Source organism: Crotalus tigris, unplaced genomic scaffold (genome assembly GCF_016545835.1).
Source record: "Crotalus tigris isolate CLP2741 ecotype Arizona unplaced genomic scaffold, ASM1654583v1 scf7180000024441.2113493, whole genome shotgun sequence".
Classification (NCBI taxonomy): Eukaryota; Metazoa; Chordata; class Lepidosauria; order Squamata; family Viperidae; genus Crotalus; species Crotalus tigris.
The window spans coordinates 1,115,880-1,142,362 of NW_024100610.1; the positions used below are offsets into that span (position 1 = coordinate 1,115,880).

Below are 26,483 nucleotides of genomic sequence, written 5' to 3' on the forward strand. Positions count from 1 at the left end.
TTTTGCTTCCTAGAAAGCAAAAACAGCTGGGAGGCGGAGATCAGCAGGAGCTCCGAGGGAACACTCCATTCACCCCCTCTAGGAAAAAATCCAGAGGGAGTTCAGGGGTTCTACCTCTACTCCTGCGTTCTCTGTCCCTTCCCTTTGCCCGGGAAGGGAATTCCGAGCCGCGGGAACTCTGTTATTCTATTATTCAGACTTCCTTGGTATTTTGGAAAAAAAAAGGGTTGCACCTTTCATGAATCCATCACTTCAAGAATCATTATCTTTTGTGAGGTTTGTGCCCTGAGAAAAGGATGAGTTCCTAAAGGAATAATAGAGAGGTACTCTGATTGCCTGTTATCTGTAGCACTCCTTTCAAATCACATTTCACATGAGTGCATCCCCATTAAGGATTTTGAAAAAACAACAAAAATATTTTGAGTCAGAGATTTGGAAGGGGCAGAGATAATGAAGCTTACAGCACCATTCCAGAAGAAATTAAACTTTATTGCTTGCTATTTTTGGAATATAGGGTTGGCCCAAACCAGGTATCCTAAAAGGGGAATGCTTGAATATTTTTAAAGATAAATATGATATGGAAATACCTCTAGCAGATCAGGAACTATCGATTTTCACGGTAAAAGATGACAGAAAACAGCACATTCAAAAATTAAAATTGCTCTTTATTTGTCATGCAGACTTGCATAGGATCAAGCATTACAATTCATAAAATAGCTGCAGCAGAAACAATCACCTTTTCCAATATTGCTTTCACAATAAAGAAAGGAAGAAAAGAGGTCTTGTGACAAGGAGAGAAAGAATGAGAACGAGTACTATAATTGTGTGTGGAAACATAGCATTGCAAGGGAACAGATTATTTATGTCTCAAAGCTAATTTACTGTAGAAGAGTATATGGTTAAAATAGTTTGTAGCTTCATACTGATTCCATCTGAAAACCCAAAGAATATGCTCAAAAAGGAGAAGAGTTCAGAAATGTTGTTTGGAATGAGACAAGTCCATGAAGTTTGCCAGTCTAGAAACCCTCATTATATCTTTTTAATATCAATGCTAACACATTGTATCAAAGAAACTAAGAAGGTGTTTAAAATTATTGGTTTTCTCCATGTTTTCTTCTCTAAAATCAATTTATTTTGCACATGTCTGGGACTGCAATAACTGGCAACCTGGAATGCCTCTTGCACAAATTACAAATACTGACGTAGTTGAATATAGCTAGGTTGCAGAAACAGGTTTTGTTAGAGAAAGGTTTAGTGCAGAATTTGCCCCCATTAGATTTCTACTGTTCGTTGAATAGCTGATGCTCCAATTGTAGCAGTAATGTTCAAATGGTATACTATAGATGTTCACAACCCTCTCACTGATCTACCAAGAGACTCTCTTGATCTGAGCCCCTTCTTTAAATGATTGTACAAACGGCTCACTCAATGTGGTTGCATTTCCTTCTATAAGCCATGACAGATCAAGTCCCAATAGAGGAACAGATCAAGCGTGTTGGATTTGGATGCAAATATCCAGATTAATGTTAGAGCTAGACCTGTATGGAAAAGGTGAAAGTGTCAGAGAGGAAAAGCGCATTTTTCCCCCTTTGCATTATTTACACATCAGGCGTGATGAGCATGGTCATGCAAATTGTCATTCAGGAGGAGGCCCGACTTTAATAGGCACTTCTCCTGCTTGTACTGGTTTTTGATATGATTTTTACACTGGAACTTCCTCCTCCCCCTGAGGAATGGCGACCTCCTCCAATACTGTAACTGCTCCCACCTCTGCTGCTGAACCCTGAACCAAAGCCAGTTCCTCCATAGTTGCTGCCAGAGCTAATGGCATAGCCGCCGCCGCCGCCACCACCACCACCGATTCCAACTCCAAATCCTCCTCCGAGTCCGGCAGCACTTCCTCCGCCGAATCCTCCTCCCAACGCAAGGCCGCTTCCACTACCATATCCGGTGGTAGTAGTATTGCTGATTACAGCTGGAAAACAGGGAAGGTGGGAGGGAGAAAGTTAAGTTGCTTCTGTGATTTCTAAAGGGGAAACTCATGTCAGGGTCCTTTAAAAAAAAAAGCACACACAAAAGTATAAGTGGACGTATACTTACAATAGCTCACATTTCCAACGCCTTCTTGCAGCCTAAAAAGCAATATAATAATTGGAGTTAATGCTTCAACTTACAGTAAGATTACCACATTTTAATATAAAAAGGAGTATTGTGATGACAGAAATATGAACTCAACATGCGTCTACAGAGTTAGGAGCAAGTGATGAAGCATACATCATCATATCACAGCACAAATGTCACGATTGACAGACTGCTGTTACATATTGGGGCAGAAGCGTAGCAGGGTGGAATTTGCACTGTGAGGTTATCACATGTGTGGCTAGCCATGGATGCTATGAAACTTTTTATGCATTTCCCAAAGGTGCCTTTTCCAAAAGGCAACTGGACTTTCTTGGTGTTTCTCTTTGAAAATGTTTTGCTTCTCATCCGAGAGGCTTCTTCAGTTCTGAAGTGAACTGAATTGAACTGAAGAAGCTTCTTGGATGAGAAGCAAAATGTTTTCAAGGAGAAAAAACAAGAAAGTCCAGATGCCTTTTGGAAAAAGCACCGTGGAGACAACCATGACTATTTGGCTGTTTGGATATTGGATACCTAAAAAGGATGGGCTCAAAAATGTCACCAGATTTGTGCTTTGTGGGCCTTGCAAATCAAATGAAAAAAATGAACCACAGCAATGTGTCTTTCTTTTGAAGAGAAAAAAAAAAGATCTTAATCTTACAGAAACATGCAGTTCCATCATCTTCCAATCAGTGAGACAAATGTAGAAAAACAGCATTCAGGTCAGATCATTTAATCTTTCTATTTACAAACAAGATTTTTTTTTTAACAAAAAGAAAACTTTTTTTAACGTCACCAGGAACTTTTAAAAAGGGCTTTTCCGGTTTCATTTGAAGGTGTTCAGATGAAATAGCCATGGGAGTGATCTTTTTTATTTGAAGAAAGTGAAAAGGAAGGTTAATAAAAAGCAGTAGTTAAGCTATGGGTTTAGCAATTAGTTAACAGCATTATATTTAGTGCTGTGTTTCCCTCCCCCCACTGACCTGATTTCTTCTCCTTCTAGCAGCTTCCTGTAGGTGGCGATCTCAATGTCGAGGGCCAGCTTGACATTCATGAGGTCCTGATATTCCTTGAGCTGCCGGGCTAGTTCTTGTTTGGTTTTCTGTAAACATTCCTCCAATTCATTCAGCTTTTGCTTAGCATCTTTGAGGGCAAGTTCACCACGATCTTCAGCCTCCGCAATGGCTGCCTGAATGTTGGCACACTGGGAATGGGTATAACAATTATTATTGTTATTATTGGAGGCCATTCATGTGAAAACTGTTACAATGGATTCTCTTTGGATAATTCGGGAAGAATATCTCTTCCAGCCTGGAATCAGAGAAAACTTGAAAATCTCTTCTTAAAGACAAAACATATTTATGGGCAACAAAACAATTGTATACTACCAATATTAGTATATAAAATACATAGGTGCTGAGTACACATCTCCCTCTAAATCAAATGTTTTTGGTTCAATGAATCAAAACTGCAATAATATTTCCATAAATGGAGCTAAGTGACTCTATTAGCTCAGGTTTTCTCCAACAATGGAAACAAGCTATTTATAAGGTTTTGTGAGAGCCAGAGTTGGATTGTTCATTTTTGACTCAATGTATTTTGTAACCTAAAACCATTTTAGTTACAAATCTAAGTTTATGCCTTGCATAATGTGCACATTCAGACAATTATGGCTTAAAACCATAGTTAAACAATTATACCTAGAAGAATATACGAACCCAGCTGCTGTGACAGCAGATCTGTCCCATGCAATGGAACTGAGCAGAATTCTATAAAACTTCATTTGCAAATTAGTTAGCACTAATTCTCAACAACTGCATGATTATTTATATTTTTTTATAGACTAATGATAAGAGAACAAAAATATTTTAATAATAATAATATTTTAATAATCTGGAAAAGCTGGCTCACTATAGTTGCCTGGTTACCTTCCTTTAGAACATATTAGGGTGTGGAACAATTTACATAATAACCTGCCTGTCTGCCTGCTTGTCTATGCTGTAGTAAGACGAAGGTGATTCCTGGTTTAATTTGCAATGCCTAAGAGCTATTGCAAAGCAACTAACTGCAAATTGTTCAACTTGTGTGGATATCTTGCAACATTTGTACAATGAGAGATGTACTATCTGTGGATTTACTAGCAAGATCCCACAGAGTAAAAGAAACACTAAAATGTGATTATGATTAGAATAATGTAGTGTTTAAAAAGAAGAAATTTTGAGTGTGCTAGTCTTTGGTGTCTGAAAGATGCTCTTTCAAAAGGTAACTGGACTTGTTTTTTTTCCTTAAAAACACTTTGCTTCTCTTCCAAGAAGCTTCTTCTTGAACTGAAGAAACTTCCTGAATGAGAAGTGAAACATTTTCAAGGAATCTCCACAGACATAGTCTTTGGTGTGTATAATGGCACCTCACATGCTTTCTACTTATTTCTGATACTGCACAGTGTTTAACCACAGTCCATAATTTTTCTTTACCTATGTTATCTGAATGCTGAATAGCCATCATTTCTGGTTAGTGATAACTGGCATTCAAATCAATTAATTTCAGTTAATGGTAATGAGAAATGGTAACTGCTTGAATTTCAGATAATATATTTAACTGTTGCTAGTCTTAACAATTATCTCATTTTTCAATGTTTGCCTTCTCTCCCGTCTCCCTTACTTTGTACTTGCCCTCCCTCCCTTTTTTTTTTTTTTTGGAATATACTGCTTCAGGAGTGCTTCCTCATGAAAAACTCACTATGTATCTTGAAAAATAATTCAAAGTAGTTTTCTCCCTAGCGTATTTCTTTTCTGTATGCAAAGAATGTATTCAATTAGTTCTTGGAAGACTGTTGAGTCACCCCTTATAAACACATTTCAGTGGTACAAATCTGCTCTGGCAAAGCAAAGGACACCTATTCTTTAGTCCATTCTACAAGCTAAACAACAAGATCCATTAAAATATCACCTGTTTCTTGAAGGCATTGATTTCACTTCGCAGTCTCTGGATCACCCGATTAAGCTCAGCAATTTCTGTCTTTGTGTTGCGAAGGTCATCACTATGGCGCCCAGCAGACACTTGTAGTTCTTCATACTGACATTCAGAAATAAATAAAGGTATCATCAAAACAAAGGAGATGGAAAATGACACCCAGCACAGAAGCTGGGGAAGACATTTTATTATGTGGGGGCAAAAGTTCTATCAAGGAACTCTTTGTAGGTTGAGGAAATGAAGCTACTAGGGTCAGGATCACAGGCTGAGGCCTGAAGCTTGCAGTGCGGGGACACATGTCTTTGGCTAGCAGGGTCAAGAAGAGTCTTCTCTGTCATGGCCCCTGCCCTCTAGAACATCTTCCCACCAGAGGTGAGATCTGTCTTCATTCTTCTGGAAGGGCCTTAAAACCTGGCTCTGCCAGATGGCTTGAGGGCCCAATGGGGGCATACTATACTAGAGGTAGCTGACTGAATGAGAGACAAAAGAGCATGTCTGTACCATCCCTGCTCTTGGTTTTTAAACTTTTATTTAATTATTGCTAATTATTGCAGAAAAGGAGGCACACTAATGGTAGGATTTTGCTTTGCCATTCTTTATGTAGAGCAAGGGTATCAAGCAAAATTTCATTGAGGGCTGGATCAGCATTGTGGTTGCCCTTGTGGGGCCGGATGGGTGTGACCAGGGTGGGTGTCACCTAATGGGTGGGTGTGGATGGAGTGAGTGTGGCCTACTGGGTGGCATGGACAATTCTACATCACTCGCATCAAGGGTGCCTGTGGGGGCCTGGGTAGGAGTGGGACAGATCTGAGGGTCTCTGGCAGAAGGGGGTGGGACTGGGGGAAGCACCAAGGCATGGTCCATTTCTTTATTCCTCACAAAGGGTGACACTTCCCCAGCAAGCACCCAGGGGGTGAGGCCGACGCGGCAGGGACTGGTTCTTCGCTGTTTCTAGACGGCCTTGTGCAGCTAAGACTGAATGTGTTTCAGCATAGATGGCCACCACAAAATTGTACATTGGCTCCCGACCGGCCTTGGCCAGGGCCAAGGCAGCGGGGGCTGTTTCCTCACTCTTTCCAGATGGCTTTACAGGCCACATAAAACCACTTTGCGGGCCACATCCGGCCCCCGAGCCTTGTGTTTGACATGTCTGATGTAGTGTGTGTGTGTGTGTGTGTGTGTGTGTGTGTGTGTGTGTGTGTGTAAGAGAGAGAATATTAAACTTATGTCCAGTGTTAGCCTGATGGACAAGTCACAAAGATAGGATGAAGGAGGAGGGAGCACACTTCTCACTTTCCTGCTGCTTCATCATATATTTCTCCTTCATATCTGTGACAGGTAAGTTGTGCAACAGGTAGGGAAAAGCAGGGAGGCCAGGGGGAATGTCTCTCCCTGCTCTACTTTTGGGACCCATCCTCTGCATCCAGCTCATAAGTCCCAGGCCCAAAAGAGAGTTGGTGAAGAACATTGGAGCATTGGAGCAAACAGCTCTTTCCTATTTCATCCAGGTCTCTCCAAGCCTGCGACCTGTCAGTACAGTCATTTTTAGACAGAGTCTCCTCTCCTCTCCTTTCCCCTCCCCTTCCCCTCTCCTCCCCTCCCCTCTCCCCTCCCTTCCCTTCCCCTCTCCCCTTCCCTTCCCTCCCCCCTCCCCTTCCCTCCCCTCCCCTTTTCCTGCAGAAGGACTTGCAGAAAAAAGAAATGGCCTATCCCAACTCACATGTGTGTGCCTGTGACATGTTTCTGAAGCAATTTGAAAGGGAACTAAGCTCTTCATCTGAGGCACCTGCCTGTGCTCACCCAATCCTGAGCCACCACATGTTCTGGAGGGTGATTGATGGCTGCTTCTCCCACCAGTAGGAAACGCCCTGGGTGGGAAAATGCACCCAGAAGTGTGCATCAGTCTCTTTCCTTCTCATTCCCCATTAAACCTGGAAGGACAGCGCCACTTGTTGGCTCTGAGGCGGAACAAGGCTTGGCACAATTGATACTGGCATAATTTTGCCAAGCATGGGAAGACAACACATTTACAACCCACTGCCCCCTAGTGCAGGAAATTTTGGGAACTATAGTCCATCCAATCTGGAAGTGGCCTGATTATGAAAAGTTGCTCTGACCCTTTAATGATTTTTTTATTCTAGCTACTCACCTTGCTTTGATACCATGATTCGGCCTCAGTCCGGCTCCTGTTGGCAATATCTTCATACTGCGCCTTGACCTCAGCAATTATGCTGTTCAAATCCAGGCTTCTGTTGTTGTCCATGGACAATACGACAGAGGTATCTGATACCTGCTGCTGCATTTGAGATAATTCCTGCAAAAAAATTAAAACAAAAACTGGGTCACCTGGACACCGGGGCAAAGGTAGTTTGGCCATATTGAAGCAGTTATGGAAAAATGGATTAGTGCTAGAGAAATTTCAGAAATGCTAATTCAATTTTGTTTGAACCCTTTCAATTTATATTCCAATTGGTAGCAGCCCTTTAGTTTTCTTACTAATGCCTTTTATCAGAGTTAGAAATTTTAGTCAGAAAAGGTGTTATTCACAATATTCACAAGCTCAGCCAAAATATGTCCTATAACTCATAAATGTTTTCAAATCAAAGTGATTAATTTCACTTGGATTTATTTAAATATAGTTCTGTCTTGATCCAGTAATAGCTGGAGGAATTTGAGTCTATATTGCAAAAAAAATGTGATAATTGATGTCATTAAGTCTCTGCTTGCCTAAACATTTAGTCAGCTCTTCAAACACATAACCACCCAGGTGGAAACTGGTGAGGGAAGATCCCTTCAGAAATATATCCTCTCTGAAGGAAAAACTGATCTAATATTTTCTGCAGAGGAATGTTAGGAAACATACACAAGTTTCGACAAATCAGTCTGCTATAATCATCTTAGGGATTCCAATTCCTCATTCTTTTGGCACTGCTAAAAAATAGTACTATATGGTTTCCCCTCCTTATTTTTTTTCTTAATGACAAGATTTTGCTTTTTTACCCTGATTTTTCTGCTGCATTAGGTTGATGTGCTAATAAATATTTCACTGGGTACGTTGAGGTGGTCAGGGGAAGAAAATGTCGATAGTGAGAGATTTCAAATTGGAGAATTTAAAAAGTAAAATTTTTTAAACATCCAGTTTGGTCTAGTGGTTAAGGTATCAAGCTAGAAACCAAGCGTTCTAATCCCATTTTAGGCATAAAAAACGGCTGGATGACTTTGGGCCATTCACTGTCTCACAGCTGAACCCACTTCACAGGAATGTTGTTGTGAGGAAAATAGGAGAAGGAAGGGTTATTAGGTATGCGCGCCACCTTGAGTTTCTTATAAAAAGAATAAGGCAGGAATAAAAATATTTTAAAAAATATTATTTATGGGTACAGAAAGGGAGCAGGTATTTCTGTTAATAAAAGTAACGTGGGTTTGAATTTTGGAGAAAAATTTTTACAAGCTCTTGGTGCTATATATCAAAAACAAACGGCACAACTTATAGTTAATGGGGGTTTGTCAGAGGTTTTTACAATAGAAAAAGGGACAAGACAGGGATGTCCATTGTCACCACTACTGTTTGTTTTAACTTTGGAAATTTTGCTGATTAAAATTCGAGAATCGCAGGAAATAAAAGGAACAGAAGTTAATAAAAAAGAATATAAACTAAGAGCTTTTGCAGATGACTTGGTGGTTACCCTGTCTCAACCTACTTATTCTGTAGTAGAGTTATTACAATTGATTTACCAATATGGACAGGTTTCGGGTTTTAAAATTAATAACAATAAGACTAAAATATTACCCAAAAATATGACTAATTTGGATAAGCAGACTCTGGTTAACTTGACAGACTTTGAAGTTGTTGATAAGACAAAATACTTGGGGGTCACTTTATCTGTTTCCAATGTAAAATTGTATAAAAACAATTATGAAAGGTTGTGGGTCAGGGTACAAAGAGATTTGAAAAATTGGGAGAAGTTGCAATTATCTCTTATGGGAAGAATTGCGGTGATTAAAATGAATGTCCTGCCAAAGTTTCTCTTCTTATTTCAAATGATACCTATCTTAAAGAATGAGGTTAACTTGGCAGAATGGCAGAAAGGTATCAATAAATTTATCTGGGCAGGGAAAAAACCAAGAGTAAAGCTTAAAATTATGCAAGATATTCGTGAGAGAGGTGGACTCAAGGTACCGAATCTGAAATTGTATTATGATGCTGTGGCTTTAACATTAATTAGTGACTGGGTTAATTTAACAAATGTAGAAATACTCCACTTGGAGGGTTGGGATTTACTTTTTGGATGGCATGCCTATTTAATTTTTAATAAAAAAGTTGACCGGGTTTTTAAATCTCATATTATAAGGATTTCTTTACTTCGGGTTTGGAGGAAATATTATAAAAGTGATTTTAAAATACCATTATGGGCTATACCTTGGCATGCGATAGAGGGGATAAGGAGAGGAGTTAAGATGGATAGTGTTTCTTATGCACAATTACTCAGATGGGATGGTAAAAATTGGCAGTTAAAATCTTTGGAAGATTTAGCACATGAAAATATTACATATTCATGGTTTCAGTATAGATAGACAAATAGTGGATAGATGGAAGATAGATCGTAATATGGGCTTGCTTAGAGAAGATGAAAATCTTTTTAAACAAGTAAAAGACCAAAGGCGAATTCACATTAAGAGAATTTACGGGGTGCTAGTAGAACTGGATTCAGAACCAGAACTAATTAAAGAATGTATGATCAAATGGGCACAAAATTTTGGTGAACCAGTTCTACTAGATACCTGGGAAACCATCTGGGTGAGGAATGTTAAATTTACACAAGCCCAGAACTTAAGGGAGAATTTTTACAAAATGTTTTATAGATGGCACCTTGATCCACAAAAAATGTCTCGTATGTATCCTGACTTACAGCCTAAATGTTGGAGATGTGGTTGTTTGGATGCTACTTATTATCATATTTGGTGGTCGTGTAAAAATATAAAAGCTTTTTGGATTAAGATATGGTGGAATATTCAAAGAATTTTTAGAAGGAGGGTAAAATTTACCCCACAATTGTTTTTGTTAGGTATCGTTATTGATTGTGATGCTAAGGAGGTTATACTGATGTTAAATTTAATCACAGCCGCAAGGTTGTCAGTAGGGCAATATTGGAAGAAGGAATCTTTGCCTACCTTGCAAGAGTGGTTTTTAAAAGTTTCTTATTTGGCGGAAATGGCAAAGATTTCGGCTTTTTTAAAGGATCAATCGCAAGAGAAGTTTTTTGTGGTATGGGAAAAATGGATAGATTTTATACAACATAAATTGGATATAAAAAATATTACTTAGTCTTTCAATAACTTATATATAAATCTTAATATTTTATAGACTATCTTTTTTTTTCTTCTCTTTCCTTATATTTCTTATTTTTATTTTATTTTTATTTATATATATATATATCTTTTTTTCTTTCTTTTCTTTTTTATTCTTTTTCTTTTTAAGCATTTTTTTTAATATTTATGCTTTTTTATTATTATTTTTTAAACTTATAAGATAATTAACAATTATTTTATTATTGTTAATTATCTTATAAGTTTATGTAATGTATTTAGATATATTTATGGTTTATACCTTTTTAAACTTTTTTAAGAGTTTTAGAAATTTTAATTAAGCCTATATTCAGCTCTGGGAAGGATGGGGGGATGGAGTGGGAGGGTTGGGGTGGTTGGGTAGGGTTGTTTTTTGTTTTTTGTCTTTTTTTTCTCTATTTATAAAAAATTTAAAAATTTTCAATAAAAAAAAGGTAACGTGGGTTTTTTTGTTTTCAATAGCATTTCTAAATTCTTCTTTCAAAATATTTATAGCCTACTTAATGGCAATTAGAAATATAAGAGAATTAATTAAAGGGATGATAGATAATATAGCCCATGATCTCTGCCAGTACCAAAGTTCATGCCTTACACATATAAAATACCATATTCAAATGCTTCCAATTAATAGATCTTGGAAAGATTTTGTCTTGAGCTAGATTTAGATTTAATTTAGATTTAGATTTGGATTTACTTAGGCTTTTTCTTAGCTTTAAGCTTAGGTTTACATTAAGAACTAAATTCTCTAGGATTCTGACTGAATATAGATCTAGAGCTCATTTTAAGTTTAGATTTAGAATCTTTGATCATTAAGGAAACTTACCAGCTCAAATAGTGCTTTCAAGAACTCAATTTCATCATTCAGTGAGTCTAATTTGCTAATAATTTCAATCTTGTTCATGTAGGCACCATCCACATCCTGCACAAAACATAGGAAAAGTCCGCTATATTTTCAGCAGAAAACAAACTTGCTCAGTTTTATACATTCCAACATTCTTTCTCATTGAGAAACCAATACTGCAGACAAATCAATTACCTTCTTGAGCACCACAAATTCATTTTCTGCACTTGTTCGTTTGTTAATTTCATCTTCGTATCTATTAAACAAGATGAATGAATTATATTAGCAATATGCATAGGTTGCAATATGAGTACTGAGCATTACTTCAGACAGATTATGTGGGGGAATTTGCACGCGCAGCAAACTGCCATGCTTTCCCCCCCACAAACCTCATAACCTTTTGATACCCTTTGTCCCAAGGAAGCAGTCAAAAGATCACCCCCTCCTGATTTAATATCTTACCTACCTAAACAGATAATATGCTTAGTTCCTTCCCTTATCTCTTCCCATCTTTATCTCTTCCTGTCTTTCATCTACCTGTATTTGTCTTTACCTGATCTCTGACCATGTAATGTTACTAGAAAATAATTGCTTATATGAAGGAATTTTTCAATTACTTTATGTCAACAGCTAAAGGTTAAACTTCTAAATGTAAAATGTCAGCAGTTAATGGCAAAGCCTATGTATGTAAAAAGTATATAAGAAGGAATAAACTCAGAGTTTGTTAAGATGTATCCTGCAGCTTCAAACCTCTGCTTAAGACATGCCTGTGTCTTTTTCTTAGCATCCTACATCTGGCGCCCAACGTGGGGCAGCCCTCCCATGGAGCAACTGGGACAGCCCCCCCTTCCGAGGGAGCAACAGCCAACTTACTTACCAGCATCTGGAATAGACCCCTAAGTGCACTTTCGTCCTACGGGACCCCTCAGTGGTAAGTAAGGGTTGCAATCTATCTCAGCACCAGCAAAGGAACTCAGATTCCTGTTACACACATCAGGCATGAAAACGCCTGATGCAGACAAAAGGAAGCTGATGGGTGAGGTAGGGAAACATTCCCCTTGATATCCTAAGTGCTGGACGCTTAGGTTACAAGATTGGGAAAAAAATAGGGCATACTTTACATCTTGAATCTTGGGCTCTAGTACAGGTATTACATCAATGGCATCAATGCCATCAAGCAGTGGAAAAATTTGGCTCAGATGCTTCAGCAGGGTAACAATTAACTACAAGCCCCACACCTGATTAGGATCAAAGTAAAAACTGTGCCTCCGAAAGCATCTTTAATTGGATTGAAGAGGCTAATTCTTTTGCCTCCTTACAGCCACCATACACCCCCATAAGGAAAATATTAGAGGAAAAATCTTGAAGTAGAAAAAAATATATATGGGGAATAGTCAGAGGAATTTAAAGAAACAAATTAAATTAAAATGTACTCCTCTGCAATGTGTTTTGAACAATTGGGATGTTTTGAAACTTCAAGTAGCTGTTAAGTTTAACCCTGTCAGACAATGTCTGATGGTGCTTTGTGTTGATGTGTAGAAGTATAAATAATCTTTAACAAGACAACACTGAAAAATTTTGTAAACCTCCGGCTGGCTAGTTTATCTGATAACAACTAAAGCCACGGAAGAAAAAGAAAAGAAAATTCAAAGAACTGAAAGCAAGTTTTTTTTCTTTTTCCCCCTTTTAATCTGGCTCTATTCAATTCCCTTTTGTCAAGAGGTAAGGAGAGGAGGCTGCTACATTTCCCTCACCCTTCACACCTTCAATATTCCTCTTAGTTTTTCCCCAATGTCTTTTGAAATTGCTGGGATAAGTTGGAAGTAACCAAAAATGTTCTCCTCCTTTTTAATTAAAAGGGGAGGCCTGTTTTAGCCTCAAACCCCAAATTGATGTGTCTTTTGTTTATGTATATGTGTGTATATGTGTATATGTGTGTGTGGCCACCCAGAACATTATGCTTGGGCTTGGAATGGTGAGAAAAATAGGAGATGATTAAAAGGGCCCTATTTTTTTTAAAAAAAAACAAAAAACACATGTTTGGTTGGAATCATCTCATGATTTTTCTCGCTTTTTGCAGGACAAGCCATATGTCTAAATCAATGTTGTTTTATTGGTATTTGTATATATATGTTTGTCTGTGTTGTTCTGTGTTATTTCCAAGACTTTGAAGAGGGTCAAACCCTCTCTGATAACAACAATACAAAAAGGCCTTATTTAAAAATAAATAGTTTGCCTGGAGAAAGTATAAAATGAAATATTTGTATGTGGAATTGTTTATACAAGCGGTTAGAATGAAAATGAATTAATTAATTTGTTGATACCTGAGTGTGTGTGTTAGCCCTCAAACCCCACCCCCACCCACTCTCTCCCAGGCTGTAAAAGAAATAAAAAACTGCAGATTTTATTGTTGTAATTGAAAAGTAATAGTAAGTGTTTGCATGGAGAATGTGTGAGAGAATTTATGGAAAATGCATGTCAAGGAGAGAAAACTAATTTTTAGTGGTGAAAAGTTTGTAACAAAAAACTTTTCCTGTCTCTTTTGTTTTTCAACTGGCTGTGTTGCTTTAAGAGCAAGAGAGACAGAAAGAAGAGGGGGGGAAACTGTTCGTTTTAAACTTTTTTTCCTTCTCTGCTTAGAATTCCAGTATGCGAATGGAGATGAAATTTAATCCCCACTCTTGCAGTTTCAGCTAGCAAAACTTAAGTTTTGTAAATATTTAACCTACTTAATAGAAATTTGTTTCCATCTTTCATTAACTTGGAATTTAACTTATTGACCAAAGGAAAACAACCTGGAGATCTCAATTGTAGTTCCACTTGCAGCATTTACCACAGTTGAGCAAATTAAGTACTTGAGTACTCAATTTGTGGACAGAATTCCACATAGGAATTGTCACTTAACACTTTTGATATTTCTTACTAGTAAGATACTTACAGGAATATTAGCTGTGTTAGAAGCGCAAAAAGTATATTGTATTGAATGGCTTTACTTATCCCATCCCAAAATGTTTTATCTTTTATCCAGGCTGTTGCTGAAATAACCTCAGGACACAATCAAGCTTGTCCTTGAAATGGGACTGATTTAATTAATATTGTTATTCCTATCCCAAAATTTGATTTTCAATTTTATTTTCAGAATAACTTATCTCTTCTGCTGCTATTTTAGCTTTCAACACCTTTTCTCAACAGACTTTTAACTTAATCTCTTATTCTCATTATGTGTGCCAACTTATTTTTAATCTTACAGGTGCTTACATCATGCCCAGGATCGACCCCAATCTTATGGCTTTGTTTTTAACTTTACAGCAACTATCCTTTGTTTCTCACATATGTATCGATCCTTTAAGGACTGCCTTCATAAACAAATAAAAAAGGAGGGATCAAGGGTACCTAATTTGGCATGGATAAATAATCAAGTCGATAAACTCCTAATAACTTTAAATCAGCTAAATATTTCTTTTCAAAAAACTACTGCCTACCAGCGTCACTTTCAGCAGAAAGCTGTGCTTCCTAATCCATTGGTATGTTATCGGCAATTGTCTGATAAAACCTGGTTAGATCCAATTCCCTTACTAACTTGGGGGCGAGGCTATGCTCTGTGCTTGCTCCTACAGGCCCTCTCTGGATTCCAGCCCAGTGTGTGCAACCAGCCAAAGATGTCATGGCATCAAGTCCAGAACCCAATACTGAAAATGAAGCAGGTGACTCTTCAGACATCACAACATCCCTTTCGCTCTTGCCATTGCAGTTGACCAACAATCTGGGGCGATGTGAAAAAACCTAATCTCCAAAGCACAGATGGTTCTGTGGCAACAGGGAAAAGAACTTACACCAGATAATTTATGCACTGCCATATTTGTGGTTTTGACTGCAAATTCCTTAGTCATTCTTTGCCTCTCTTTCCTTCTTAATTGCTGTGTGGGGGCTCAAGCCCTCCCACCTCATCCTTTAGAATCACGGATGAAATATAATATTTGGGTGCAATTAGCTAATGTAACACAAGTGACAGACTTTTGTATTTCTGAATTATATGATATGGAAAATCTACTCTCTACCTGTCTTATACCTGTGTGTGTTCCAGCTTCAATTTAAAAAAAAAAATTATGCTGGTTTAAGCAATTTTTTATCAGACAATGAATTTCATTATGCAACTATGTCAAGCTAGGGTCATGCCTCTTACATGTTAACCCTTGATGCTATTGTTTTACATACACCAATTGTAGCTGTTCCTACAAATCTTACTTATGCAAAAATTGTCAATTGTACTACTTCATCTAAAAAACCTCATTGTATACACGTCAGTCAAAGAATTTTAAATTGTACCTCCTTTCAAGAGATATCTTTTAATTATGCACATATATGGTTATTCAATGTCTTTTTTTCCTCTACTTTCAATTTTTCACACTAAACTACCATTAACTTACCTCAGGAACAAGTTATGCTTTGCATAAACAAGTGCAAAGTTATATGTCCCCTGACTAAGACCCACTAACTACTCCAGCTTAGAATAATGTCCTCATTAATAAAATAGAGAAAAGTGAGATGTGGGGGAATTTGCACGCGCAGCAAACTGCCATGCTTTCCCCCCCACAAACCTCATAACCTTTTGATACCCTTTGTCCCAAGGAAGCAGTCAAAAGATCACCCCCTCCTGATTTAATATCTTACCTACCTAAACAGATAATATGCTTAGTTCCTTCCCTTATCTCTTCCCATCTTTATCTCTTCCTGTCTTTCATCTACCTGTATTTGTCTTTACCTGATCTCTGACCATGTAATATGTTACTAGAAAATAATTGCTTATATGAAGGAATTTTTCAATTACTTTATATCAACAGCTAAAGGTTAAACTTCTAAATGTAAAATGTCAGCAGTTAATGGCAAAGCCTATGTATGTAAAAAGTATATAAGAAGGAATAAACTCAGAGTTTGTTAAGATGTATCCTGCAGCTTCAAACCTCTGCTCAAGACATGCCTGTGTCTTTTTCTTAGCATCCTACAAGATTATATATGAGACAGCTAAATTCACATCTTATAAGTGGATTCTAGAAATCTTCATAGTCTATGGCAACTGGCAACTGAATTATTCCCTTGAAAGGGAACCCATTTTCTTCTGGGAAGATCAATCCTTGGAATTCATCCAGCTGCTTCATGTATGATATAGTTTCAGAAGCATAATTTTCATAGGCAATCACAAAGAATTTCAGATATATCTTTTTTCCCCCATTATAGTTAGTGAGAGAAGTGTGTACTTCAAAAAGCACATCACTGTGACCCATTAATTAGGCACAGTCTTTAATTTTGATGTGGTTTTAAAAAACACAAGTGTAATTTTAAAACACAGTCTTTGACTTGAAATTGAATACCACATTTTAAGGTCAGGTCTTCATTGCAGCTTTTAATTGTTTTAACATTCCTTCTTCCAATGGGAACCCTGAAATGTAATTTGGTGGACAGATTTGGCAAAATATCAATATGCAACCTACACCAGAGGTCCCCAATCTTTTGAGCACCAGAGACCGGTTCTATGGAAAGAAGTTTTTCCACGGATTGGAGGGTGCGTGGTTTTGTGTGCTGCCTGCATCCTGCAGATGGGGCTTTGCTTCTTTGTGTGGCCAGTTGCTGGCATGCCATGGCCTGGTACTGGTCCACGGACCGGGGGTTGGAGACCTTTGACCTACACTATCATTCCTAGCATTTTATAAATAGAATCATAATTACTATGGCTACTATACAATTGAGACACAGTGGTAGTGTAGTTTGCCCTTAAGCATTCAATTGCTTGCCCCAATTTTGATGCTTATATGGCTTGGCTCAGTAATTTCGGTGGTTAGAAGCAATATGTTGCAAATGCTTTTCTGACAGTATACTTCATGTAGGTTCATATACTTGGGGTATATATATCTAACATTGACTTAATTTCAAAAAAAATTAAGTTTGTAGAACGAAGGCCCCTAAAGGCCATAAAAGAGACTGTTATAAAGACATAACAGTTATGCAAAAGTGTAAATGAAGAATCTAATTCGTAGTGGTGCATACTTTAATTTGCAATTCTTTTGTGAGGGTTTGACAGGATAAGCGTGTTCATTGCAGGCATCCCTCTGTGAAGCCTAATAACATAAGGCCAAATCAAACTATGCAGGGGGAAAGGTGGGACTGGAATGAACAAAAGAAGGATGGGAGGGTTTTGCTATTAGCAGATTAATTCTGAATGGTTTGGTAACAGTCTATAGCCCTAATCTGTTTTGCCTCTGAGCATGTGAGCTTCCAAGGCTAAATTGATTTGAACTACACAGAAAAGAAGGCTGGGTGATTAAATGGGTGTATGGAGAAATTAAGGTTTGTTATAGGATTGCAAACTACTGAGCAGAATCTATTTTGTCATTTTTCTACTTCTGTTTGCTGTTTAGAAAGCTAATGCATTCTTGTGAAGTAGTTAGTGTTTTTTGATCTCATTCTGACATAATGTTCACTAATGTTCACACCCAAAATTTAGTCCCCCAGAGCTTTTCTAGATTTTTAAGAACATAAAAAATTTGGTTAGGGGTGAAGTTCATGGATAAGATTCACAGTTCCATGTAAGCATTTATCAATCTGAATAAATATGTTAATAATGTGGATTGGGAAAGCACCTGCCTTGGTACATGTATTTGGTTCAAATCAAGCAGGTGAAACAAAATTCTCAAATCTTTTAGAAAAGGAAAGGAGGAACGTTGTCTGCCATCTGGCTATCTGAGTCCATTTCAGTTCATTATTTCATTAAAAAAAGATTGTATTGCCGTACATCTTAAACCCAAACTCCAGGTTTTGTGAGAGGAATGCAGTGCAAATGCATGCACAGGATTCTTCCCACTAGAATAAGTTCATACTGCTCATTGGATGGTTTGAGGTGAACAAAGTATGCTTATTATTCTATGCAGTTAGATAATTAGTGTTGGAATATTCATGAGCAGGAAGAGTTATGTGGTAACTCAGTCAGCCAATGTGAAGAAAGTGCTACTGAGTCTGTGCAAAAAGGTATTGAGTTAGGAGCTGGATTTCCAGTTTCAGGATTGTCTCTGTATCTCTCTGTAAGAAGTCTTCAATTGAGCTATGTTGCTGTAAAGAAGAATGTATGGTATTGTAAATATTTTTATATGAACATAAAGAAGTTATTTTGAATCAGCTAAATGCAGTCAACTGTGAGAGCTTCTGATTTATTTTTTCACCAATAGAGAAATTAAAATTCTCTAACAGGTTATGGGCCCAGAGCTTACTAAGGACTGCATTGTAATTTAAAGCTGGAAGAAATTGCCTGTGTTTAGAAAGTATAAGAACAAGGCAGAATTAGCAGAACGGCTGCAATGGAATTTAAGGAAAGCTCTGTGCCTCGTTTGGGCCAGAATAATTACATTATATGGGCTGCAAAAATGGAATGTTTGCTGAAAGCTAAAGAGCTGTGGTATATTGTAGAAAATCCACCACAAGTATTTGTAGCTGCTGATCAGAAGAGTCATGATCAAGCAATGGCTTATCTCATCTTGAATTTAGATGATGAACAATTTCTAAATGTTGCAAATTTAAAGACTGCAAAGGAGATTTGGTTGAAGTTGAGAGCTGTGCATGTGAATATTTCTGCATGCAATATAGTGCAATTGTCAAGAAAACTTTACAGGGCCTGTTTGCACCCAGGTGAATCTGTGGAACAGCATTTAAATAAAATGCAAAGTTTATTTTTGGATTTAGAACAATGTGGGATTAAATTCCCTGAGTTCCAAAAGGTTTTATTGGTGTTGAACAGTTTAGATAAATCTTGGGACACAGTTTCTGCCATATTTGAGTGTAAAGAAGAGCAAGACTTAAATTTTGAGGCTTTAAAGGCATGTTTGCTTAATGAAGAAATAAAGTGCCATTTTAGAAGCAGCCACGAGGAGGTGAAATTCCTGAGGAGGGGGTCTAGACTGCAAAAGTCTCAGAAGAAGAAACATTGTGGAGGCAGAGAGCTAAGCAAGAAAAGAATTGCTACATTTGTGGAGCAAACAACCATCTGACAAGGAACTGTTTGCAAAGAAACAATTTGCAGCAAAGGACATTTGTGCAACCAAAAAGGACAGATTTGCAAAAGGAACATTTTGGTGTTGCAAAAGTTTGCAATAGCAACAACAGAGACAAGTGGCTAATAGATAGTGGGGCAAGTGAAACAATTGTTAATGACTCTGAATTATTTTGCAGGTTTGTTCCAGTAGCACAAGAAGCTGTGGCTTTGGCAAATGGCCAGAAAGCAAAAGTCATTGGAAGAGGTGATGTAAAAGTTCCATATTTGGAATCAAAGTTTATCAATGTGCTTTGTGTACCTGAGATGGAACATAATTTGTTAAGTGTGTCTAATTTAGACAAACAAGGTTTTGAGATCATTTTTGTAAATGGGAAGTGTCTCATCAAAAGGAATGGGAATATTTGTGCAGAAGGCATAAAGGAAGGTAATCTATATGTATTGCAGGGACAAAAGGTTCAATGTTCCCATATATTTAAGAATGTTGCAGAGCATGATTCATGTGTTCATCTTCTACATAGAAGACTTGGCTATGCAAGCTTTCAAGTTTTGCAGCAAATGCAAGATTTTGCAGAATGGCTAAATTTGAAGGGATGCAAAACATATTTGGACTGTGCAGTATGCAAAGCATCGTAGTCAAAGGCATTTCCAGTTAGTAAATATAGCACAAGACAAACAAAAAGAGTTCTAGGTCCATGCAGATTTGGTGGGACCTATGCAAGCCAGTTTGGGAGGAGCAAAATATGCACTGGTAATTGTTGATGATTATAGCAGGTATAATTTTTGCTACTTGCTTAGAGCAAAGACAGAGGTGCTACAACAATTCAAACAGTGGGTAAGTTTTGTAGAGAGAAGGTACAGACAACAAGTGTGTCAGTTGCAAACTGACAGAGGTACTGAATTTATGTCAACTAAATTCCAACAATGGTTGGGGCAGTTGGGGATAAGACACAGACGTACAAATCCTTACACAGCAGCAGAGAACGATGTAGCTGAAAGAAGGAATGGTGTTTTGCAAACAATGAAAGATTCATTATTGGAGGATTCTGGTATGAGCAGGTCATATTGGGGAGAAGCCATATTGACTGCCAATTATATAGTTAACAGGCTGTGGAGTTCCTCCATTAATAATACTCCATATGCCATTTTATATGGGAGAAAGCCATCACTGGCATATTTGAGAATTTTTGGAAGTACTGCATGGATACATATTCCAAAAGCAATCAGAAGAAAGGGACAGCAAAAGGCAAGAAAGCTCAAGTTTGTGGGCTATGAGCCAGGGTCAAAAGGATATCGCTTTAGCGATGGAAGTAAAAGAATTGTTAATTTCAAGGTCTGCTAATTTTGCAGAACAAAATTGGGACAGAATTAATGCAAATTCTGGGTATGTCCCACTTAATGACGGTGATCTATTTAATGACAATAACTCATCTAATGATAAAAAATGATTATTGAAGATGTCAATGTTCAGGGAGGAGAGGTTGAACAAGACATGAAACCAGAAAGAATTGAGACACAGGAGCAGTTAATGCCATGTAGGTCAGAGCGATGTAACAAAGGAATTCCACCTGACAGGTATTCTACCAGCAAGGTAAAGGTTTGCAATGTGTGGTATGAGCCAAGAAGTTATAAAGAAGTGTTGGCATTACCAAAAGCTGAACAAGAAAGATAGAAGGAGGCCATGGATAAAGAGATGAAATCCATGGGAGACCATGAAGTATTTAAATCAGTGACTTTGCCACAGGGAACCAAAGCTGTGGGTTGTAAGTGGGTATATAAGAAAAAGGTATTGCCAAATAATGATGTACAGTTGTTGCAAGATTTAAATATTAATATAAAAGAATCTGTAAAGGTATTTGAAGACAATGCTGCTTGTATAAAAATGGCAACTGGTGACAGGGTGAAGAACAGAAGTAAACATGTAGACATTAAGTATTGTAATGTCAGGGAAGCTGTAAAAGAAAAATTGATTAGTTTACATCATTGTTCTTCTGAGGATAATTTAGCAGACATGATGACTAAACCATTGGGTAGTGTTCACTATGAAGAATGTGTAAAGTCAATAGGTCTGATGTCTCTTCCTGTCATGAAGGAAGGAGTGTTGGAATATTCATGAGCAGGAAGAGTCATGTGGTAACTCAGTCAGCCAATGTGAAGAAAGTGCTACTGAGTCTGTGCAAAAAGGTATTGAGTTAGGAGCTGGATTTCCAGTCTCAGGATTGTCTCTGTATCTCTCTGTAAGAAGTCTTCAATTGAGCTATGTTGCTGTAAAGAAGAATGTATGGTATTGTAAATATTTTTATATGAATATAAAGAAGTTATTTTGAATCAGCTAAAGGCAGTCAACTGTGAGAGCTTCTGATTTATTTTTTCACCAATAGAGAAATTAAAATTCTCTAACAATTAGTATCAGATCTAAGCAATTTTCTTTGCATTTATTGTATCTGGCGGCAAGTTCTTTTGGAATGAATTGCATGGGATATTCAACAAGAAATATCAACCTTTTATGTACACGTAAGCTAAAACTTCACACCAGGTATTGCAATAAGTCTTGGACCTCCAGACAATCAGGAATTTTGCTTACAGTGGAAACTTTGCAAATATGCTACGTAAACTGCTTTACGTAGAAATCAGGCAGAACATAGAAATCAAAATCTGCTTTAGACCTGTTGTTTTTGTCCTGCTTTTTTGAGTCAATGGACTTTTGGTCATTGTTTCCCAGGCCTTGAGAAATGAAGATTCTGCTCAGTGATAACATAAGGATTCAGTCTAGTCTAAACAGCTCTGGTCCCCACCTTGCCAGTTTCAGCCCTTTCAATATGTTAGACTGAATGGAATAGAATGGGAAGCTACTTACTTGTTCTTAAAGTCCTCCACCATGTCTTGCATATTCCTCAGTTCCAAGTCCAGTCTTCCCCGTTCATTTACTAGATAGTCAAGCCGTTTCCGGAGGTTGGCAATATAGTTCTCAAAAAGAAGCTCAAGGTTGCGTTGCTGAACCTGAGTCCCCTGCCGCTGTAAGAGCTCCCATTTGGTCTCAAGGACTTTGTTTTGCTGCTCCAAGAATCGGACCTGCAAGACGGAACAGACAAGGGGATGAAAATGAGGCATGTAAGCAAAGTAATACTTCAGTGGGGAAAAATCCTCCAGAAAAGAAATGAATGAATACATCCTCCATTTGTTCCTGAAAGTCTTTTGGTTGACACTTTGGCCCTTGCTCCAGTTAAAACCAAACCCGAATGGCTTCTCCGTCCTCTTTATTCTCTCTTGTCCATTCTCACTGGATAGGTTGGAAGCACCTTGGAGCAGAAAACCATTACATCTCTTATATGGTGTCAAGCATGTACAGAACAAATCAAACAAGGGAACAAATCAAAGACAGCAACTCAGGAGAGACAAAGAATGGCTGAAAAAGAGAAAGAAAAAAATGGGGGTCAAAGAGGGGACTGTGAAAGCTAGCAAGGAACAGAGCCGCTGTTCCAAGAGACATGAAAAATATGTGTAAAAATATATACTTTTCAGAATGATCATTTAGCAATTATATTTTCATTCTCCATAACCTAATCTCCAGAGTCTACAGCTTCAGTGTGCAGAGAGGCCCCAAAATGTCAAAGAGATTGCAACATCCAAAGCAATAATAGAATGTTACATGTTGTCATGCTCCTCTTCTAAACAATGCCACTGGATTAATAATAGTATTATAATTGGGGTATGAATTACTTGTGTTATCTGCAGTGAATATATGAAGCATCCTTTCTTGCCCTCAGTGCTTACCATATCTGTGTCACCTATTTTTAAAAGAATTTTTTTATAAATTGGCCTTAGTCAGGGTTAGTATTTGTGGATTCCATAAAGGATACAAACTAAGTACACAAATCCAGAAAAACAGAGGAAATAACTGCTTTATTCTCACAACTGTAATATTTAAGAATGGCATTATTGACTTTGAAACTAAGATGTTTAAATTGTCTATAACTGGGGCCTTACTTTTTCAGCAGATCTTGGGCTAGAACCCATTCAGTTATTTTACATGACCATTCATCCTCAGAATAAAAAAGTTAACCGAACAATATAATGGTTGCAACGACTTTGGACAATATTAGAAATATTTGTCTATTGTTTGCTCATTTGCTTATATCAGATATGATCTTATAACAGAACACCTAAAGATAGCTGATAAACAGCCATTGGATTGGTGACTTGAGTTTAAGAAGGATTGCTTCAAATTTAGAGGTCCCAAAGGTGAAGTAAAATCACCCCCTCTTACCTTGTCAATAAAGGAGGCAAATTTGTTGTTGAGTGTCTTGATCTGTTCTCGTTCTTGAGAACGGACTCGCTGAATCTCTGGGTCAATCTCAAGGTTGAGAGGTTGCAAGAGGTGCTGGTTGATGGTCACTTCTTGGATGCCACCAGGGGGGCAAACTGGAAAACCTGGACCACCTCTTACAAAACCTGGTCCACCTACCAGAAAGCCCCCAGGACCTCCACCCATGCCATAGCCAGCTCCACCTGCACCCATACCATAACCAAAATCAGCTCCTCCACCACCAATGCCATATCCTCCACCATAACCACCAGATCTTAGACCTCCAGAAATGGTACTATAGGCAATTTGTTTGCTTCCACCCATGTTGTGCAGGCTTCGGCTGCCAAATCCACCAAGTCCATAGCTGCTACCCCCTCCACCTCTTGCTCCTCCAATTCGAGAGACAGAGTAGGAGCTGAAACCAGTTCTCCCACCGCCACCACCACCAACAATTGCAGAGCCAGAGGTAAAGCCTCTGTTAGCTCCTCCAGAAGATGATCGATAGGAAACACGACTCATGATGGTTTGCTTGGAGAGAGAAGATGAAGAAAGTTTTGGATGATAAGCAGCACTGCAGAGAAAGCAGAGAAAGAAGAAGGCAGAACCTCTCTGATATAAAGGAGCAGGAAACCTCCCCTTTTATCTGTTTGGGAAAGAACCTGGCACAGAATTTGAGACAATTGGATACTCAAATGTTTGATGTGCCTTGCAGCAGCTTGTCTTCTGTGACACGCCTACTCCAGTCAACACAACCCTTCAGTACTGGTGTAAAAGCTTGTGGGTGAGAGAGAAAGATCGTGAAGGGATTGACATTTTTCCCTTTTTTATTTTTAGGCAACTGTTTCATTAGCAAAAAAGCAAATAAAAGGAGAGCATAATAATCACAAGTCTGCATATTTACACTCTGGCTACTCAGTTGTCTGAGTCAGATGTAAGGAAAGCAGCTCTAATTCTGATCATTACAAAAATATGTCATATATGTATATTTCTTTTCAATCTGTCTGGAGCTGTCTAGAGTCTTCAGTGTGTTGGGCATTGTGGGCAAACCTGTGAGGTGGACCAGACAGCCTACAGTAAATTAACTTTACTTGCATCCATATGTGGGTCCTTTGTGAGCTGCACCAGGTCCCTGGAGCTAAAGTCTTTGTTGTGCACATTCAACGGATTGGACCACAGATAATCTGCGTATAGTGCGTATGTTTTGACACTGAGGGTGGTCAATAATAAGGAATTTCATAGTTAAGCAAGCCACAACTCAGTTCTTTATTCCTTGAAGCCCCATTTACTAGATTCCTTTTACAGGGATTTTTTTTTGGGGGGGTGGGGGGTGTCAGTCTTGTATTTAATGGTATTACTCCCTGTGTGCTTTTTCGGGACTACAGTCTTAAAGCCCATATCTGTTCCTCTAATAGCAGAGATACTTTAGGCATATCGCTAATGACTTTTGCACAATACTTCATGCATATCCTTTTTTGGTGGCCCTAGATGCCTGAGCTCCATGGTAAAGATCTTCTGAACCCAGTAGAACAAGCAAGTCCGGAAGTTTAGTTTTGTTTGGGAATGCCGCAGTTTAGGGTAAGAAGGGCCTTTAGATCAGCTTGTGGTCTGCATACGCTGCAGATTAAAATATTCCATAAAGGCTACAAATGGTACACATATCTGTTACGATTTAGCCAAAAGTTTTGAGATTTTCCAAAAGACAATTGCTATTGGACTATGGGTTTGGCTGCTTTGGGGAATTAAGAGCTCTCTTTAGTGGAAAGTACTTAAGCAGAAGCTGCGCAACTAACTCTCCGGGAAACTCTAATTGCAATGCTGAGCAACTCAGATGGACAAGATTATGTCTACCGGCTATGAAATTCTACTCTTTTATCTGTGATCTTCCACTCCTGTGAAAAGGAGGAGAAAAAGATTCTGCTGCGCCGTCCTCACATATTCAATTGGTTTAAATATGAAGGGTTCAAAAAAAAGAAAGGTAACTTAAAAAATTGATTTTTAAAAAAAGCTTTAGGCCACTCACGTCAGCATTTTCTCATTTTGGCTCATGCAGTTGGCTTTTTATTTAAATGAAGAAATATATTTTATTAGAAAAAAATTCTTATACTGATCACAATAATTTGAATGAAAAAAAAAACTGATATTGAATCAACCCCCTCCAACACCACTATCCACAAATCTTTAGGGGGCAATTATCTATTAAATAAATGTAGCATTTATTATTAATATATTTAGTTTTGGCAAGACAACGCCTGTTTTATTTTTATAATAATTAAAGGAATATTCCCAGAGCTGATTTCTAGTCTGTATATATCATCCTTTGTCTCTCTCTCTGTTCATTCATGCAGGTACATGCACCTTAAAATTTTTAAATCATTTATTCTGAAATAGTCTCAGTGGCATTACTCCAGAATCAAAGACTAGAAAATTAAAAGGAAGTCATGAAGAGCCAATTTTGACAGTGAGAGGTAATTTTTTGTTTTCCTTTCCCATAACGAATTGTGGCCTTAAGAGAACCATTTTTTTTAGGAAAAATTGTATGCACAAGAACTCTTCTTTTGAAGATTCTAGTAACTGGTCAGTTCAAAATCTGAAATCTGTTGAGGCTAGATACTTCTTTTTGACTGTGCAAATGGATCACACATCATGGCTTCTTGACTCTAAAGAAGTCTGAAGGCCGTGTGAGGCTCAATGAGTCTTATCTGGATCCAAAACCACCAGGAAGCCTTAAAGAAGCCACTTGGTACTACCCCAGTAGCTGACATATGCAATTTTGTTGTATTTACATACAGAGAAGACAGCGATGTGGTAAGACTAGTAGAATGGGCAGATCCATCCCAGAAGAATAAGAATTTGCATAATACCTG

General features: G+C 38.0%; 1 protein-coding gene and 1 long non-coding RNA gene across 4 annotated transcripts in view; one reads left to right on the forward strand and one right to left on the reverse strand.

The window, feature by feature from the left end:
• Positions 1-644: 644 nt before the first annotated feature.
• On the reverse strand, positions 645-24,138 carry LOC120302937 (keratin, type II cytoskeletal 5-like). The gene is made up of 9 exons (XM_039331965.1): positions 23,581-24,138; positions 22,171-22,385; positions 11,474-11,534; positions 11,261-11,356; positions 7,241-7,405; positions 5,068-5,193; positions 3,102-3,322; positions 2,101-2,132; positions 645-1,975 (listed from the first exon to the last, which is right to left on the reverse strand). The coding sequence occupies exons 1-9, from the start codon at positions 24,136-24,138 to the stop codon at positions 1,659-1,661; spliced, it is 1,791 nt and encodes a 596-aa protein (XP_039187899.1). The 3' UTR covers positions 645-1,658.
• Positions 11,969-26,483, forward strand: part of LOC120302938 — a 28,131-nt gene continuing 13,616 nt past the window's right edge. For all 3 annotated transcript variants that reach the window (XR_005555287.1, XR_005555288.1, XR_005555286.1), the window contains exons 1-3: positions 11,969-12,209; positions 19,493-19,560; positions 25,965-26,084. This is a non-coding gene — a long non-coding RNA (uncharacterized LOC120302938). The remainder of the gene's footprint in view (positions 12,210-19,492; positions 19,561-25,964; positions 26,085-26,483) is intronic.

Bases quoted from the DNA above. Each gene is read 5' to 3' on its own strand.
- LOC120302937 (XM_039331965.1), bottom strand. From the start codon at position 24,138: ATGAGTCGTGTTTCCTATCGATCATCTTCTGGAGGAGCTAACAGAGGC. The intron at 22,386-23,580 runs GTAAGAGGGGGT...TCCGTCTTGCAG, and splicing joins TTGCCTCCTTTATTGACAAG to GTCCGATTCTTGGAGCAGCA. The intron at 11,357-11,473 runs GTAATTGATTTG...TGTTTTGTGCAG, and splicing joins AATTTGTGGTGCTCAAGAAG to GATGTGGATGGTGCCTACAT.